The 18,936-nt window shown below is 35.4% G+C and overlaps 2 protein-coding genes across 6 annotated transcripts; one reads left to right on the forward strand and one right to left on the reverse strand.

Annotated features, from left to right (window-relative positions):
* Positions 1 to 480: 480 nt before the first annotated feature.
* Positions 481 to 6,313, forward strand: LOC113774719 (methyl-CpG-binding domain-containing protein 2). Of its 4 annotated transcripts, none has more exons than XM_027319323.1 (7): positions 481 to 722; positions 2,203 to 2,309; positions 4,112 to 4,215; positions 4,333 to 5,000; positions 5,105 to 5,158; positions 5,293 to 5,441; positions 5,800 to 6,313. In XM_027319323.1, exons 4-7 carry the CDS (start codon positions 4,351 to 4,353, stop codon positions 6,003 to 6,005), a joined length of 1,059 nt encoding a protein of 352 aa, XP_027175124.1. In that variant the 5' UTR covers positions 481 to 722; positions 2,203 to 2,309; positions 4,112 to 4,215; positions 4,333 to 4,350; the 3' UTR covers positions 6,006 to 6,313. The 4 variants fall into 4 exon arrangements, with proteins under 4 accessions (XP_027175124.1, XP_027175125.1, XP_027175123.1 ...); XM_027319324.1 differs by having other exon boundaries at positions 2,203 to 2,289; XM_027319322.1 differs by lacking the exon at positions 2,203 to 2,309.
* Positions 6,314 to 9,192: 2,879 nt separating this feature from the next.
* LOC113775021 (arginine decarboxylase-like) lies at positions 9,193 to 13,418 on the reverse strand. Of its 2 annotated transcripts, none has more exons than XM_027319733.1 (5): positions 13,396 to 13,418; positions 13,156 to 13,227; positions 11,026 to 11,583; positions 9,695 to 10,820; positions 9,193 to 9,604 (listed from the first exon to the last, which is right to left on the reverse strand). In XM_027319733.1, exons 3-4 carry the CDS (start codon positions 11,569 to 11,571, stop codon positions 9,798 to 9,800), a joined length of 1,569 nt encoding a protein of 522 aa, XP_027175534.1. In that variant the 5' UTR covers positions 11,572 to 11,583; positions 13,156 to 13,227; positions 13,396 to 13,418; the 3' UTR covers positions 9,193 to 9,604; positions 9,695 to 9,797. The 2 variants fall into 2 exon arrangements, with proteins under 2 accessions (XP_027175534.1, XP_027175533.1); XM_027319732.1 differs by having other exon boundaries at positions 9,681 to 10,820.
* Between the last annotated feature and the right edge of the window lie 5,518 nt (positions 13,419 to 18,936).

Here is an 18,936-nt window from a genome sequence, read left to right on the forward strand (position 1 = left end):
ATCCTTTTCCCCTTTTTTTTTTTTTGGAATTTTTTAGTTTAAGTAGGATGTTTGGAATTTGAAACCTTTCACTTACACTCCCCTCCTCTCATTCATTCTCTCCCCATTTCACCTACTACTATTAATTTCTTTACCATTTCCTTTTATATAACTTTCGTTACCATTTTCACCCAACGAAACCAAAATATCCCAAAAAAAAATGAGAAAAAAATCTCTCACACATCATCACACAAGTCACACGTATGAACACAACAAAAGCCTTTTCATAACATCATCTCCACCGTCGCACCCTCACTTTATACTTCAGTTACACTTGCCAACGTCAACATCAACTAACCAACAAGAAGTATAATGGTCATTTCTATAATGGCAAAATTGTAACTTCACATCCTACTCTCATTTTACTCTTTCTTTTCCTTGGTTTTTTCCCAAACAAAAGAAAGCAATAAATTCAAAGCTCGAAGCTTATAAACGAAAATCCATAATCAAACAGCACAGCTGTTTTTCTTTCTCCTTTTCTCTTCTCTTTTCTCTCTTCTTTCCTGTCCTCTCTCACTTCCCGAGGCAGCAACCAAAAACCACTGCAAAAAAACATCTGTCGAAGATTTATGTTATCCCAGTTTGTTAATAAATTTCAGCTGGAATGAAAAAATATTTACTTACTTTATGTGTGCAGCTGATCATCTCCAGCCTCTGCTCAGATCTCCCTCGTCCTCTTCACTGTAAGTTTCTTCACTCTTTTGCTTTCGCCTTTGATTTCTTGTTTTAATCCGTGTATAGGCAAAGGCCCACCACCTGAAAACATGTGTAGATGTGTTTGGCTTGATCATTTTTATTTTTTTCCTTTTTTGAGGCTACGTGTATCATGGGTTTTCCTTTTTTCCTTTGGTTCATCGATGTGGTGGTGATTGAGATATTCATCTGAATATTTGTAAATCAGAGTTCTGGTGCTGTTTACAAAGCTTTGGATTTTATGTGCATAAACTGGTTGGTTTATCTGCATTTTGGGTATGCGTGCCTCTCTATGTTGTTTTATGTTCTCATTCACGGAGCTTTTTGGTGGTGACTGGGATTGGGACTGATGTTCAATTTCTTTCCCAACTGGATGATTGTGGATTTTTTTGGTATTTGTTTTCCTGTAAGCGCTGGGTTGGGTTTTGGGAGGTGTTGGGGGGGGGGGGGGAGGATAATATTTTGGAAAGGGCTGGTTTTTTTTTTTTTCTTTTGGGGAAAGGATTTTGGATGTTGTGGTTGATTCTGGAGAATGGTTTGTGCTAGCTGCAGAAATTCTTTTTTCTCCCTAAGGGTGCACAGGTTTTTTTGGGTGATTCTGGAAGGAGGCAAAATGGTGTTCTGTGGAGGGATTTGAATGTCGTGGATGACTCTGCAGTAGGGTTTTTTTGATGGCTTTAATAGTTCTTTTTTCTGTGCATATGGGTGTGCGCGCTTTTATTGGTGATTAGTGAAGGAGATGAATGGTATTAGGAAGGGATTTGGATGTTGTAGATGATTTTGGAGTAGGGTTCTGTGCATTCTGTTGTAGTGCTGTTTTCTCTGTATGGGCGCACATGTGACTGCATGTTTTTTGGGTGATTATGGAAGATGAAACGTCGTTGTTTATGTTCTTGAAGGAATTTGTGGGTTGCTGATGAGTTTGTAGTGGGTTTTTGTGATGGACCCCAAGATTGGTTATTTATTCGCCACAGTTTGAAGCGGATTCAAAAGATCAATCTATGGGGTTTTTGTCAATTGTTACCATAAGTGTTATCAATTTTTTAATGTCTTCCCTTGCTGTCTGGACAATTCAAGTAGACCAGTCAGGATTTGGAAAGTTTTTTTTTTTAACTAATTAAATTTCTGGGGTTTACGTTTTTCACTTACATCTTGCACTCAATCATTTGTTATTTTGTTTTTGCTTTTTACTTTTCCTTAAAAAAGAGGCTAGAGATATTTCGGCATCGAGCCGCTACATATGCCTACCTCATATAAGTGTAGCTGTGATTGTTCCGTAATTTATAGCTGTGGGTTCTCGAAAAGTCATATTTGTCGTTTTACTTTGATAACTGTGGCATGCACATCTGTTGTCGTATGTGGTTGAGTACATAACACGTGGTTTATCATTCTACTCCTTTGGGAATCAGATGTCGTTCAAATTCTTTTCGGATATTCTTTTTTAGACAGTGTAAATTTGGTCTTCTGCAGCAAAATGTGTTCAGGGAATTCAAAAGTGTTGGAGCCTAGATTAGTCCGTGCTTGCTGATACAATCAATTGCCGAGCATAAAGCTGACGTAAACACTTGTATTCCTTGGTTAGTTTGCTCCCAATGAATGCATGTGTGTCAATTTGTTGTTGGAGAATTGAAAATTTTGGTCTTTGGCATTAATCTCCTATAATCATGTAGCCTAGGCGTGGGGTGTCCATCTAATCGCCACTGCACAAGTTTAGATTTAAAGCAGATTCTGAATATGCTTCTCGTAGAACATTTAATGGCTCATGGCATGACGTTGCTTAGACAATTTGAGATTTTCTTGTTATCTTTTGGTGGACTTGCTCCTTGAAGGGAGATCACCGACAGTGCCCCCCTCCTCTTTCTTACCTAAAAGGAATAAAAGACACAAAAGTGCCAAAGGAAAGAAATAGAAAACCAAAAGGAAATGAGTGATTGGTTTTCCTTTAAATTGAAAAAAGGGACGACTGATCACAGTATTAGACATCTGTGAGGATCATACTGTTGATGATCATTCTAAGTCAGGAAAAATGATACTGCATAAACTAGTGCAAGACAAAAGTTTGGAAGTGCTTTGTTGTTATGGGGATTTCTATAACTGTTCGCTTTCTGGTATGGAACAATTGATGTACTTGTCTCTGAGGATATATGGATTGCAAGGCTAAAAGTAAGACAAGAGGAAGCTAACGAGACAGATAATTGAACTATTTTTCTGAGACATTGCCAGACATAGTCATGCTATGTATAGTATTTGGTCAAGGAGTATCTGTTTTGACCTTGGTGCTATGGAGAGAATTCTTCTTAGGTTTCTGACTTGCTGCTAGCATACTATGGTTGCATATAGGATTCAACCATTTTGCTTATTTCTGTATCCGAAACATCCTCAAGGAATGTTGTTTACGGTCCAACTTTGGAAGATGCCTTTTTACTATGCAAAAGATTGCGTCTAAATTCACCAATGCTATTACATTTTTTTCTTGGTCATGTGTTCTGGACACTTAATCCAGCATAAGCTTCTCTGTTGTCGGTTTTCTAAATCCAGTTTGCCTCGAGTGGTTGAATATTGGAATGGATATCCAAAATTTTTCTTGTTGTGGAGAAGCCGTTGAAGAATAATAGAGAAATGGGCATATGTGAGTTGTGTTTAATTATGACTGACACCATATAAAGTTTCTAGCTGTTGTCTATCTTCTTAACGAGGCTTCCGTATGGTCAAAAGCACAACTATTATGTCTGGAGTTAGTTATCCTTGCTCAGAAGGGTACTGATCTGTCTGGGTAATTAATCTGTTTGGAACATGGAAAGAAATATTCTTCTATTAAGAATGATGAAGGTCAGAATATGTTTCTTCTTTTCCTAATACAGAGGTCGCACGTAATTCAGCTGATGTAGACGCTTCAATAAGTATCATGGGGTGCAAATTTGTAATGTATTTGTCTTGCCTCCTAAGGTTAAAAGTGGTTCTTCAAAATAAAGAAATGATAATGCTTCTTCATGATGAATTGATTGATATACTTGTAAGGAGGGAGAGTAAGTACTGTTTCATGTGGTTTAGACAAGTATAGATTTTGTATAGACGTTTCATTTAAATTCTTTTGCTGTTGAAAATAAGTCAGTTAGTAAATAGTTCAGGCATCCAGAATTCTAATATAGTTTCTGCAAGGAAGGACATTATTTTGGACAGCTGATCATGTGATCCAACATATACGCTAAGGTTATGGCTAGTGAAGGCCTCGGTGCCGTTTTATTTGTTCGAGTTGCTTAATGTATAAATGCTCAACTTCTGTGAAAGGTTGTGCAATCTGTTTTAAAAGGACATACTTGTTTTGCATGTTCTGCCTTATATATTTTGGTATCAACTTCTCATAGTGGTAATATCTCAGGTTAGATGATTGGTTGACTGAATACCGTCTTTGGAGGGGAATGATTCTGAGCTTGAATTTGTCAATGATGGTGACTTACTTGGGTATAATCTGATGTCATCCTAGTTAAGTTCCTGCCATCAACTTCCTTTTTGGGTGCTGAGACGGTAGCAAACCTGAAGATTACTGGGGAATGAAGCACTTATATTGCTTTACTCATCCCTTGTCTTTTTTTAATTCAGGTATTGAGGACACCTCAAATGGAACCGCGATCATTTAAAGTTAAATTTAAGGTGAACCATGGAGGAGGTTCAGCGAATAATTCTACAGAAGATAGTTGCCATACAAGCATTATAAGGGAACAAAGTGATCCAAGTGGACCTGCTTCCTCTGCTGTCCCTGAGACTACTCAGACTACAATTGATGTATCTTATGGGGAAGGGGAAGAAGGCCATTGCACTGACAATGAAGAGAATCAATCACATGAAAATGCACATAACCAGTTGGTGCTCTATGATCCTCCAGTTAATGGTGTGGGTGAAATTATTCATGTTCCAGAGCCCATTGCATCTGAAGCCCCTTCTTCACGAAGATACTCCTTTCATCAAACAACCAGGGTTTTGCCATCAGTTGGAGCATTTACTGTTCAATGTGCTAACTGTTTTAAATGGAGACTTATCCCAACAAAGCAGAAGTATGAGGAAATTAGAGAACATATTTTAGAGCATCCTTTTTTCTGTGAAACCGCTCGTGAATGGCGCCCAGATGTATCATGTGATGATGAGCCTGATATCGAACAAGATGGCAGTAGGCTTTGGGCAATTGATAAACCCAGTATTGCCCAGCCTCCTCCTGGCTGGCAAAGGCTTTTAAGAATCAGAGGTGAAGGAAGCACCAAATTTGCAGATGTGTATGTCTCTCTCTCTCTCTATATATCATTTTCGTATCCTTTTGACTGCTTTTTCACTTGAGCCGTGGAGCTGAAACTTAAGTTTCCTTTTGAGCTATTTACAGTTACTATGAGTCTCCATCAGGCAAGAGACTGCGTTCAATGGTGGAAATTCACAAGTATGAATTCTTTATTTTGTTCTTGTGGATTGCTCTCTCTCTCTCTCTAGGTGGTTCATGTGAAAGTATTAATCTGCCGAAGATGTTCTCTCAGCGGTTCTTTGTCTGCATATTTTATCTCTACCATCTTTTAGGTACTTGGAGGAACATCCTGAGTATTACGAGGGAGGTGTTACTTTGGCGAGATTTTCATTTCAAATCCCGAGACCATTGCAGGAAAACTACGTGAGAAAACGTCCTCGACCAGTGCCGTCAAATGGGGAGAAAGTACAAGAACTTGGAGGTGAATAGTCTTTTCTTGTGTATGATACAATCTTAACAAGCCATCTCTGGGAAGATTAGACCAATCAATTTTGCCTCACCATGCTTTAAGCTTCTTAGATCATCTTTATCTTATGACCAATTTTCTTTTTTTTTTCTAGCAAGAAAAGTTGATCAGCTTTGACATATTGGATGCATTTTTTTATAATATCAGTCTGGAAGCTACTAGATAAATCACTTCTGTTGGGTCTGTTGTTACCTTTGCTTGTTGCAGCTTTATGTGGTTACCCTGTTTATACAAATTTGTTATTTCGGCTTTTATATTGAGTTGCATTCTGGTTACAATGAGTTCTTCTAAAATATCATTACTTCTTTTGCAGTCAAACCGATAAGTTGGGCAGCTCCAGATGAGGATATAGATTTGGAGCTTGGGAGGTCAAGTCATCCTACTCCTTATGAGGATACTCTCCCTGTGTCTGACTATCAGCTAGTGAAGAAAAAGAGGACACCGTCTAAGAAAAGATGTAATGGTGATTCATTAGGCAGTTCAAGCCAGGTGAATGTGGAAGAGAGTCTTCATCTCTGATTTGGGTGCCTGTGGCCCAAACCTGTCTGATACCTATTGAGTTAGCTGATGTTCAGCACATTTGCAGTTCAGGTTTTGTGGAGACGTGTCTAGGCTTATGTACTTAAAGAAACTTGTGTTATGTTGAACTTTTGTTATAGTGTTTTGGTTTTGTTACTCCCTAGTTGGAGATAAAGGTACATTAAGTCAAAGACCATATTTTGAATGGCATGTTTGGAAAGTGTATGTAAGAAAATTTCATGTGGTAGTTTATACAATAGATAGTTCTTGCTAGGTTCATATGAATGTGTTCTCAGCAGCTGATGGTTTAAGACTAGTATCTCTACATTGTCTAGGTTGCTTTGGATGAATGCTGTACTTGGCGCTGTTTACAGCGTTTTTCTGGTGCGAAATTAACATGTAATTCACCACCAAATCTTAAGATATCAAGACTTGGTGGTATGAGAATTACATTTTGATTTCACTACCAAATTAGAAGCTATTGAGACTTTCTAATCCAGGATGTAACATAAGGGTGAAGAGCCTACGACGCTTTGTGATGGATGAAAACCTTTGTTTGTTGGGGGGAGGGGGGGGGGGGTTTGGTTCTTTATTATTAAATGTGTGCATATGGATGGAGTATTTGCTGGAAAGAAAAATTATCTCTCGTCAAGCACTGTTTGGATTGTAAATTATTTGTCAAAATTTATTTGCTTATATCATCATTACAATTTTCAACACACCTTTTTATCTTTTCAATTACCTTTTTATCTCACATACATCACATCACAAAAAGTGTTACAGTAAAAATATCTCAAATAATTTATAATTCAAACAAGTTGCTTAGATTTTGGTGGCTTGCTTTTATAGTTGTTTGTTGTCTGGGGAAGCAATCAAGTTTGAGGCTGTGTATGTAACCTAATCCAGCATGAGCCAAGGAAAAACTCCAAGCACTCAAAGTTGATTGCAGCATAAGCTTGACTAACGCTACAGGCTGATTGATGTGAAAACTTTTCAAGCATCAGTTGAACTGGTAGACATATGAGCTCACTGGTTTCTCCATGTTGGTAAGAGTTATTAGTCAATCACTATGTATAATTAAAGAAATAAGTACTCCAAGCTCAGTGAATTTGACAAACTTTGAGCCAAGTATTGAAGTTCTAGAGTTTTAGCCACCATTACAAGCTTATTTATGTATCGCTCTTATGATGTTTCCTTTCATTTAAGTTGGTAACCTATTTAGGAGCATGGATCTCTTCGTGAAACTTTGGCCGTCAACTAGAGCTAGCTTCATTTATGTCGCAATGCTAACTTATGAGAGGTTAGAACAAATGGGAACTGCAGAACCAAATGATCTTTTAATTGCAGCATAGCACCAAAATTGATGAATATAAAAAACAATTGACAAATGAGATATATCTCTGAACAATAGCATCGAAAGTATTGCAGCGTACTAGGGTTGCAAACGAATCGTGCCACTCGTGAGCAACTTGAATCAGAATTCGACTTAAACTTAGTCAATATCAAACTCGAGTCGAGTTCGAGCCGATCAAGTTGAACTCGAGCTTGAACTTGGACTCAAAGATATTCAACTCGTTAGTTCGCGAGCCGGCTCAATAATATATATATATATATATATATATATATATATATATATATATATATATAACGAACTCGAATTCGAACTTGAGTTTAAAGATATTCAATTCGTTAGCTCACGAGTCGGCTCGATTATATATATATATATATATATATTATTTTTTATTTTAATAATAAAATTACATATATATTTTTAATATTTTATTATTTATTAAGAAAAATTATTATTTTATTCACTTTTTAAAAAATTAAATAATTATTTTTTTATTTTTTTAAATTCGAGTCGAGCTCGAATTCGAGTTCGAGTTTTATAAAATTAAATTGAGATTCGATTCGATTAGACTAAAACTCAACTCAATTTGACCTGTTTGCACTCCTCAAGCGGAGTGGGAGGTGTATGGAAGCAGCAAAAGATTGGGAAGTGGACCAGGGGCAAGAACGGTTTTCTGGCAATTATGTTTATTTTGTACAGCGTGCAACTTTATTTGCACACAACGTGATTTTGTTTGCATAATATGTAATTTTAGCACAAATTTTTGTGAACCCCACACATATTATTAAAAATGAAGTACAAAAAATGAACAGCTTGTGAACCGTACATTTTTTTTTGGTCAAATTTTGATCATAAACAGCTCAGGAACGATCCACCTGATAACCGTCCTGCCCGGTATCCATTGGGAAGTGGGCAAGCTAATAGCAACTCCTAACATTTTATTGCGTTAATTTTTTTTTTTTTTTTTTTTTGTCAATTGTCAACCCTACTCCTACTCCTACTCTATCTACGGGAGGCTCAACTGAGCCTATGGGGACAGAACCACCACCGGACCAAACAGGTGCACGACGCACCCGTCTGGATTTGAAGCAAGCCACAAGAATGGCATATTGGTGGGAGGCAAGGTTTCAAACCTTGCCTCCCACCCCACCAAGCCGCCACCAGCCCAAGGGCTTGGTGGTTCATTTTATTGCGTTAATTGCTACTCGCAGAAAGTGGAACTTGGTTACAAGTTTGGTCCCCCAACATGTCCCATCCATGAGCTCATCAGTGCTCCTCAACTATCCTACTTTCAAGCCTCTTGTCCGACAAGCATGCTACACTAAGTTTGACTATTGCTGAAAAGCAAGAGTTTACTTACATGCCTAGAACATCTACATCATTGTTTTATGCATACATTGCAACCAGCTTGTATGCATCCAGCTTAGGCCTTGTTTAATAATTCAATTCAATACTTAAATTTAATAAGTTCAAATCTTAACATGTTCAGATGTGTTTGATAATTAAAAATTGAACATTTAAATTAATTAAGTGACACTGAATTTTTTAGCCAAAATTTGCTCTAAAAAATAAGTGATGAGTTATTCACTGATCACTTAATATGATACACACTCAAATGTATTAGATTTAGTACTTAACAATTCAATGACTTTCAATGACTTAATGAATTCAAACTTCAGATTTCAGATTTCAATTTTCAGTTTTTAGATTTTAATTTTATCAAATGCACCCTTAGTTGCATATGGAGATGGAGTGTGTGTGCGTGCATGAATGTGTGCCTAACTAGGGGAAACTAGATCAGTCAGAAAGACATAATGAAGGAGAATGACAAGCGCAGAAGTGAATAGGTAGATAACCTGGACAAACCATGTTACTCTATGGCCGCAGAAATAACAATTATAGAGTGAGACTAGTAAAGAGAAGACATTCACCCAGCACAGTGATCATCATAAAATTCAGAATGAGTACAATGGGGAGCTTATATAACAGAATCCCATATGCGGACCTTTTCCACTTTGAGTCAGTTTGAGAAATTGAGAGTGCTGGAAGCTTCACAGAATTATTAGGAAGCTAGGCGCCTGCCCACCCAATCTCCTCACCTTAACTCCCCAATGGGATGATGGAGAGAACCATCATGCTTAGAATATCAGACGACTGAGATAATGCATCTCTATCAGCAACTGCCATTGCCACGGTATCACTTCTCTTGGTCTCTGGTCAATGTGCTGCTACCGTAGCATCATCTTACCTGCATCCAACTAGTCAATTTAGCAACGACAACATGCATAGAAAGTACAGAAAAAGAAATAGACTTGGCGCATTACATGTAACAACCCACTTTGCTCCTGGAGGTCAAGATTTTTTGCTCCAGTAGAGTTTGTGGCAGAACAACGATCTTGGGATTGCCCATAATTTTCATGCACATATGCCATTTCTATCACCTAGACATTGCACACTAGAAGGGAACAAAGAAGATGATCAGAAGCTCCACTGATGACAACACCTTTGTCTCTGACCTGCAGCATATAAGCCAATGCTCCTCCGGAGATCACTTCACCAGGGATAAGTAATGGTATCCCTGGCGGATAAGGACATATTAGTTCACCGCATATTTGGCCAATGCTATCTTTTATGCCAACTTTTGTTTTTTGAGCAAAGAAAGCCTCTCTTGGGCTTAATCTCATGCTGAAATCATCAAAGGGCATGACATGGTCAGGATTCTCACTGTAATTTGTGCAATTAGAAGCTGCTGATATTGCAGATAGGTGCTTCAGTCCTGATATAAACCTCAAGACATGTTCTCTTTGAGTCCCTAGGTTAAATGCTAGAGTGATAGATCGTGTCCCAACAAGTTCAGAAACAACCCCAAAATCCTTGCTTAAAATATCATCAGCCTCAAAACCAGAGAGACCAAGCTGTTTTGTGCCAATTGTGACTCTCAACGGATCCATAGCAGGAAAGTGAGGAAAGCTAGCAATGTCAAGGACTGAGACGTTGCGAATTTTACTCATTCTACTTCTTGCTTCCATGGCTAACTCAATAGCGTTGTGGAAAATAATGTCTTTATTTTCACTAACTTGAGCCCTAGCAGCATCCAATGATGCTAAAAGAAGATAACTAGGGCTACTACTTTGAAGCATTTGAAGGCATCTGCATATTCTATTGCTGTCAATAAGATCTCCTGACCTGTGTAACATTGACGACTGTGTCAGAGAGCACAAAACTTTGTGAGTAGACTGTACCACAAGATCGGCGCCTTGACAGAGAGCTGAGTCGGGCAATAGCTCATGAAATCCGAAGTGTGCACCATGAGCCTCATCAACAATCAGAGGGATCCCGTGAGAATGGCATAGCTTAGATATTTCAGTCACATTGCTGCAAATGCCATGGTAAGTAGGAGATACTATAAGAACTGCACCGGCTCTTTGACCTTTCATTTCCAGTTCCTCTATTGCTTTTTCCACCTGCAACAACAAATATCTTGAGTTCTAAAATGTTTACTTGCCTGATAAAGCACCATTACGTACCGCCACTTGAAAGTGCATTAATCAGATTATAGCACTTAAAAACTTCTCATGTTTAAGATATTGTTCCTAGACACAAGAATGGCACTTTGACAGGACAAAATGGCACTAGAATCGCCAACTGAACATTTTACACCAAACTTGCCTGTGATGGAGTGATGCCACCAGGAATATCCCAATCAGCATCATAATCAGGCAAGATGTACTTTGGCTGTACACCGGACAATATCATCCCAGATATGGCTGAAATATGACAGTTACGTGGAAGAATGATATTGTCTCCAGGTGAACAAGTGGCCATAATAGCTGCATGGATTCCACATGTACTACCCCCAACAAGGAACCATGTCTCTGATGCTCCAAAAAGTTCAGCTGCTTGTTTTTGTGCTTCTAAAATGGGTCCTTCTGGAGTAAAGAGGTTGTCAAGCTCTGGGAGCTCAGGTAAATCATGAAGATATGGTTGTTTACCAATGAGCTCGCTGAACGATGATGGTGCTGCTTGCCCTCTATTATGTCCCGGAAAGTGAAAACTAGCAGCATTTTCGGCAGCTGAGGCTTTTAAAGCACCAACCAAGGGTGGAAGCCTGTAGTCTTGAATTATTTCAGAAACATTAGTTGGAATATTATGCATTGAGACAGACCCTTTCATTTCTCCCTGCCTCTTCGTGTCTTCCTTTCTTCCCAAAGCCATGTGATACTCATCCTGTAAAAGATTTTAGAAAAAATCAGAAACTTGCAACTTGTAGATATTCATTTCTATTAAATGATTGAGCAGAATATAAATATCTAGCTTAGACTTGAAAATTGGCCTTGACAGTATACAAGATTCCCAGCTGCTTCCTCATGGTAAAGTTTCCAGCAATTAATACATGCAACACTAAAGTGGAGTTATCCTAAGATGAAGAGGATTTACACGCACAATTACTAAACTTAGACAGATGTGTATAGTTATTATGTATCTCTACAGGTAAACAGGTTCATATAAGGAACTTCTGACAAACGTAAACCGTCTGAAATCGTCAATTTGGTTGGCATTAGAGAGAAATGGTAACAGTAAAATATCAAGTAGTTGAACTAAGCCTAGAGAAGAATTAAATTGACTTCTTCTTATCTAGGTCTCATATAAAATGTGAAACTTGCTAGTAATGACAACATTCAAAGCAGAGACAACCAACAATTAGAAATTTTATGCTTCAACAGGGAAGGGCTAGCATATTGCCCATTGAATGATTAACTCAAACATCCACCAACAGAGATCTAACTTCCATGCTTTAAATTGATGCTTAATAACCCACTAAAATCCAGTTTGCCAGTTAAATAAACTACATATATTCACTGCAGTGCATCTTTTGCATCAAGCAATTAACTTTTGTAACATAGAATGGTTTCAAGTGGAATCCTACAAATCCATTCTGGAACAGTTTTCTTGGTATTCTGAGGCATATTGACACACTAAGAAGAGAAATGCAGTTGATGTTTCATCTGCTAAATGTTCTCCTTAATGCAAAAATTTAAGCCACACTCAGAATTGGGTTAATAGAAGCTAAGATACTGGCCTTTTTTTTTGGTGGGAAGATAAAAACCCAAAAATAACTATTACATGACATCAACTGGACACTATCAACACTCAAAAGCTCCTAAGCTAGCAACAAACTTGGACAAATATACAAGCCATCTTGAATGCATCAAACCAGCCAACATTTATTTCATCCCAAAAATCGGAGCAAGTTCATGTTATCCTATAAAACCGAAGAACCCATATTACTCACATAGCACACGACCGTACTATCCAAAGACAGAAATCAATTGATTTTAATCCAATGTCTCCGACTGTGGTCGTGGCTGCTACTACTGAAATTATTTCCAGATTCCAATATGTAAAATTACATTATCTACTAAAGTTTATGGAGAACAAATCTTCTACTGTCTAACAACACTCCATTAGAGTCACCACCATTCATTCAACATTATCAAAACACAGAATTACATATTCATAATAAGTCACCAAAACATCACAACACATCAAGCAATTTTCCACTCCAGTGTCCACCTTAAATTACGTTATTCATGAAAATCACGATTTCACATTGCAACAAAATCATTGAATTCCATCATATTCCTATGCAAACAGAGTTAAAAAAGCAGATATAATCAGACTTCACAAGACCATTTCTCATAAAGAGTTTCTTGTTGATGCAGAACATAAGTAGAATAAAGAGTTGTGCACAATTTCAAACATAAACAGACAATTCTGGGAGAGAAAAAGAAAACCCACTTGCAGAATACAAGCTTTTGGTCTCTCATTAAGTTTGGAGCTCCACCCACTGCCAAAACTCGGACTAAAGCTCTGCCAAAGTGCCAGTTCTGTTAGCAAGAAAACAGTCTTACAATACAAAGTCCTTCCTGGGATTGGATTGTTAGAGATGTCAAAGCATATAATTACAAGGACAACATGCAAGTAACTCTCTGTGTGTGTGTGTGTGTGTGTGTGTTGAAGCGAGGGAAGGAGTCTTACCAAACGGAGGAGAGGCGAAACCATTGCAGCTTCAGGGGTTCAAATGCTGTGTCTCTTTGGCTTATGGCTTTTTTATATCCATTTTTTTTTTTTTTGCTTTTTGGTCAGTTTTGGTTATTTAAGTAGAGCTATATGGTTTCAGAGCTTATTTGGTTTTCCAAATTGTTTTTTTGTTATTTTTTTTTGTGGGTATTGAAGGTAAAAGAATTACTAAGGAGGTGTTATTAAATTACCAAAAATGACATCAACCAATTTTTTGATTGTTTTTAGTCAAAAGTTGCCTCCTTTTTTCTTTTTTTTTTTTTTCAAAATTTGGTTCTTGCTTCGGTTGATACAGAAAATAGTTTTAATGGGATACAAGATTTAGTCAATATTGTATTCTTTTCTTTTCAATTGATCTTTTGGTGGAAGGAAACTTTGAATCTTAAAATAAAGGGATAATATCAGAAATCTCTCCTGAGATTTCTCTCACTATCATTTAATACTCCTAAGGTTTTAAAAATATCACTTACCTCCCTTACTTTTGTTCTTTGTGTAACAAAATTTTTAAAATCTCTAAACTACCCTTTTGCTTATTGTACTAAATAAAAATACTCCTAAACTACTTTGTTTACTCCAAGAAAAATCATAACCAAAAAAAGAATTTCTAACAGTACCACCACATCATAAAAGTTATAGTCCATAAAAATATAAATTAGGAAAACAAAAAAGATATTTGTAAAGAAGTACACTAGTACCAATTTAACTCTATTTGCTCGAAATTGATTTCTTATGAACCATATTTTTATTCTCAACTTCTTCTCAATTCGTAATATAAACCTTTAAATTGTACTAAATCATTATAAAAATTTATTCAAAATAAAAAAAGAAATCATACCCTACTCTATCATAATCATAAAAATAAAAAGGTAAATAAAATTTAATTTACTAAATTTACAAATAAAAAATCACATAGTCATCCAAAATGAAATGAGTAGGAGAACATGTTGAAGAAAGGGGAAAGAAAAGAAAGCGGATTTCGTTTCCTTTTCTTTAATTTTTTTGAGTTTCATTTATTTGATATATGAATTATGTATCCAATGAATATTAATATAATTATTTTGTAATTACAAGAGAAGGTAAGTGTTGTTCTTAAAATCTCAAAAGCGCTAAATAATATTATGAGAAACCTTAGAAGAGGTTTCTAGTCTTATCCCTAGAAGAAAATTTACTACTGTACTAATTTGTTTGTGTAGCTTTGGATTTGGTTAGAGTTTTCGAAAAAAAGCAAGTGAATTAAAGGTTTTTGTTTGTTCATTTTCCTACTGTCTTATTTCATGTAGCTTCAGCAAGGTTGCAGTGCTGGAGTGGTGAATTACTAAAGCCCATCACAAACGAGGCCCCAACTGGTAGGCCGTAAGATGGCGATCTTTTAGGTTGAAAATATGTGGAAGCCCAATCTTGATCCCGATACTCAATAGCCTGAAAACTAATGCCCATGATGGATTAATAGAAAGTGTTCATTCAAAAAAAATGCTCTCTCTATTTTTATTAAAAGCGTGATATTTTCCTTTTTAATCAATTTTACAATTATATTATCATCTTATCAAATTTTAGCAAAAGGCTATTATTTCATTTCCAAGTTGCATCCCTGGTTATTATTAATTCTTTATTGTGTATATGAATTTTCAAAATCTTAACATCAAGTGCTAGATAAAGTGTGTCCATTGCATATCGAAATATGTACTACGAAAGTTGTACTAAGCGTATTTCACTCAATGTTAAATCCAATCATCCATATGGACGATGAATGATTGTTAATCTGTTATACTTTCCTTCTCAGACAAGGCAAAACACAGAATATGCCATTTCAGTGACTTTGTCTTGATGCAGGCAAAGTTGGAAAGAAGCAGTAAATCACATTTACTTTTACTGCTGTACATAAAATGCACGGATTAAACATGAAAAATATTATGGGGTTGAGGGAGTATTACAATTTGATTTGTTCCTTCCAAAGAATTTAGAGTCCTTGAACTTAACTCAACTAATTAGACCTTAAACATTAATCAGGTGATCATGAAATTCTTACGTATTTATCGTCTTTGATTTTTTTCAAAATTTAGTTTCCTTATTTAACATTACTATTTCTAAGAATTTTGAGGCTCATTTAGCCCGTTGTTAAGAACGCAAATCACACAAAATATTAGAAAGAAAACCCACAAGACATAGGGTATAATAATGCTACCCGTAACCCATCCAAATTGCGTTTGAATTTCTAAGGAATGCGTGGCACATATCCTTTGAACACGTATGAGAAGAGAAAGAGTAAAATTTTGCCACATAATATTTGAATATTTCATTGTTGCAAAGTTCCATAGTTTAACTTGACACTTACGGATACCATGAAGGTTTCATGATTGCTATAGTTTCAATCTTTCACTATTCCTCTCAGATTCCTTTTTACAAAAATTAATGTCGCCATAAGATCCCACTAACCAAATGTATCAAAAACTTTTATCTTCTTGGTCCTTGGATTTTGATTCTTCCTATGGTTTATACCACTTTGCAATTAAGCTTCTTTTTGTGACGATTTATACCTAAACATATATAGTCTGTTAATTTTGTCCTATTAGCAATTAAGTAGAAGTTTAGGTAACAAAGTGGCATTAAGAAAAAGTTTTTAAGTTGCAAACTGTGAAAGGTTCTTTATTTGAGGTGCAAGATCACGTTAATTCTTCTTAAGTTAAGAAATATTTCCTAATCTAATTTTGCAGTTCTTTCACTTACGTAGTCCTATAAATATCTAAATCATTCAATTTTGTAAATCTTTTTTTTGAGGGGATTTTTTTTTTTGGGTAAATCTTTGACCTGGATTCTTCCTAGAAGAGATATCATATACATATATAATAAAGTCGTATCCTTATACTTATCCCTTCATATTTTCTCTTTCCTACGTGGCTTAACGAGACGGCAAGTAGTTTCCTATGTGGTTTGCTCCTTTTTTGTTTGGATATATATCAATTCTTATTTCCTATAAAAATTCTTAATATTATATGATTCTTATTTCCTACCCAAAAAAGGAACTGGAAAGTAATGCGATATAAATAAAAGAGACATAAATCTCCTCTATTAGATATATAGGAATAAATGATAATATATTTTTTTATAGTGTCCTATTCTTTTTTTTTTTTAACAGCTTCATCATAGATCCTTTTTATTTTAAGATAATCTATCCATATATATAACAACATACAAACAATCTAGACATGGAAATTAAAAAAAGTTAGCCTGAGAAAGTTTTTACAAGACTCACAGTTCCCATGCATAATTGATGTACAAAGAGAAATGACACTTCATCTGATTGAAAAATTCTGGAAAAGTCCATAAAGAAAATGGAGTGTCATCAACCAAAGAAATAAAATCCCATTATCATAGCTAAAGAAAGATGAGATAAAACATTAGATATTTGTTGAAGTTTTGCACCCCGAAGGCCCCTACCCGATCCTCCGTCCGTAGTGTCCTCCAATCCAAGAGAAAGGCCTCCGTCCGTAGTGTCCTCCGCCCGTCTTTTTTTTAATATATTTTTGCTAATAATTCCTTAATCACAATACATCTCTGCCCAGATGGTGGGGAGTATTTCGTGTGTGGACCCACATCATAGGAGTCCATGCACTTAAAGGACTCGATATAGTGGAGGTGGTCTTTTAAGGTCGGTAAAATCTATCTTGATAACGCATTTGTAAATTTATTACGTACAGTGCATAGTACGGGTCGCATAAGGTCTTATTTCCTACCCAAAGTTATTTGGACGATTATGGTTTTATTTTCTATAAGAATTCTTAATATTATAGGATTCTTATTTCCTACCCAAAGTTACGTACTTTAAGCAACTTAAATTAAGATAAACATACTTTTAATTTTCTTATCAATATCTCTTTGTATTCTTATCAATTCTTATTTCCTATGTCTACACTACATGTAGCCTCTAATATATTGATTTCAAGCATCAAATTCATGGTTAGGTATTTCCAGTGCAAGCGGTTGGCATATTAAAGTATCGATTTTGGGTTTCCACTTCTCTTGATTATCAGGTACATCTTCTTTCAATATATATATATATATATATATATATTTTATAAAGGCATGTTGATCTTCAATTGTAAGAGCTTAGTAACATATCTTGAATTTTGTTTTTTTTGTTTTATGTTCTATTTGTTTTGTATGAAGACATAGGATTTAAAAAAAGTACTTTCATCGTTATTTTTGTAGGATTTTTTCTAACATGTTTGTTAATTGATTTCTGTGATCATATACTACGATGTTTGTTAATTTGCCTTCAGGAAAAACAACCAAAAACAAAAGGCGCAGGAAAATAATGCGATATAAATACAAGAGACATAAATATCTCTATTAGATATATCTGCAAAGTCATTAGTTAATTAAAAGACTCTGGCCGTTTACTTAATTATAATCTTTACGTATTGTTATACACAAACTTGAATGCGATAAATCATATATTTTTTTTATACTTAGTTGTCCTACTTTGCTATCATGCAGTGATAATAGAAAATCAATAAATGCTGATTTGCACGGACAAATCAAGGAGAATGTTCAAACAGAAAAAAATAAAAATAAGTTTCTGAATAGTAGAATATTATTTGATACTATTTACTGCACTTTTTTTTATTTATTTTCAAGTTTTTGAATGTTATGGTATTGTTGAATGTTATTTTTTCTATTTTTGAATTATTATTCACTGAATTAAATGTTCAAATTTATATTATAAGAATACTTTACATTACAATGCGCACATAGTAATATACTTAAGACAAGTTATAATAGATTATACATTAAATATGTATTTTATATCGACATTTTTATAAATTGACTAAAGTTTATTATTTTTCGATGATTCCCGTTCAACGAACGGGTACAAAACTAGTTGTCTAATAAGATGATTGATTAGATATTGACTAATCATGAACCAGAAATGTAAACAAGAACAAAACAATTGCAGCATACAACCGCAAATCTAGGTTGTTCAAAAGAGGAAAAGTATTAAAAGAACAAAAGTAAAGAAATAAAAGACTTAAACTCGTTTTTCCAAACTATTTTTGTTTTCTAAGCAAAAAATTGTCAAGACTTTTATTGGCAGTTTCAACTTCTTTTTCTTCCCAATCTTTGCATATTAATCTCACGTTAAATATTACTAATGCCACTTTCATAACTTTTCAAGTTTTAATAAATTATGAAACGCATAAGAAGAAAAATGTTGCATGAAAAGGGATAAGTCCTAATGAATGTATTATTAACCAAGAAATCGACATTCAATTTAAGATTTACATATCTTCAATTGTATCTTACACAAAATCATTCCAAAACAAACAGAACTTAACCCAAAAACGCTCAATATCGTCTTCTTCAATGTGCTATAAATTCCTAACCATACCCTCCCAATTTAGGCCATAACCAAAGCCAAAGGTCCAAAACCTCCTCGTGCAGGTGCCTACGTACGTTTTCACTCTCAAGAAAAATTAAATTAAACCCTCAAAAAAATGGCCA

Source organism: Coffea eugenioides, chromosome 6, assembly GCF_003713205.1.
Source record: "Coffea eugenioides isolate CCC68of chromosome 6, Ceug_1.0, whole genome shotgun sequence".
Lineage (NCBI taxonomy): Eukaryota > Viridiplantae > Streptophyta > Magnoliopsida > Gentianales > Rubiaceae > Coffea > Coffea eugenioides.

Excerpts from the sequence above, each read along its gene's own strand:
- LOC113774719 (XM_027319323.1), top strand. The coding sequence starts at position 4,351 with ATGGAACCGCGATCATTTAAAGTTAAATTTAAGGTGAACCATGGAGGA. Across the intron at positions 5,001-5,104 it reads AGCACCAAATTTGCAGATGT|TTACTATGAGTCTCCATCAG; the intron begins GTATGTCTCTCT and ends AGCTATTTACAG. Across the intron at positions 5,159-5,292 it reads TCAATGGTGGAAATTCACAA|GTACTTGGAGGAACATCCTG; the intron begins GTATGAATTCTT and ends ACCATCTTTTAG.
- LOC113775021 (XM_027319733.1), bottom strand. The coding sequence starts at position 11,571 with ATGGCTTTGGGAAGAAAGGAAGACACGAAGAGGCAGGGAGAAATGAAA. Across the intron at positions 10,821-11,025 it reads GTGGCATCACTCCATCACAG|GTGGAAAAAGCAATAGAGGA; the intron begins GCAAGTTTGGTG and ends TTGTTGTTGCAG.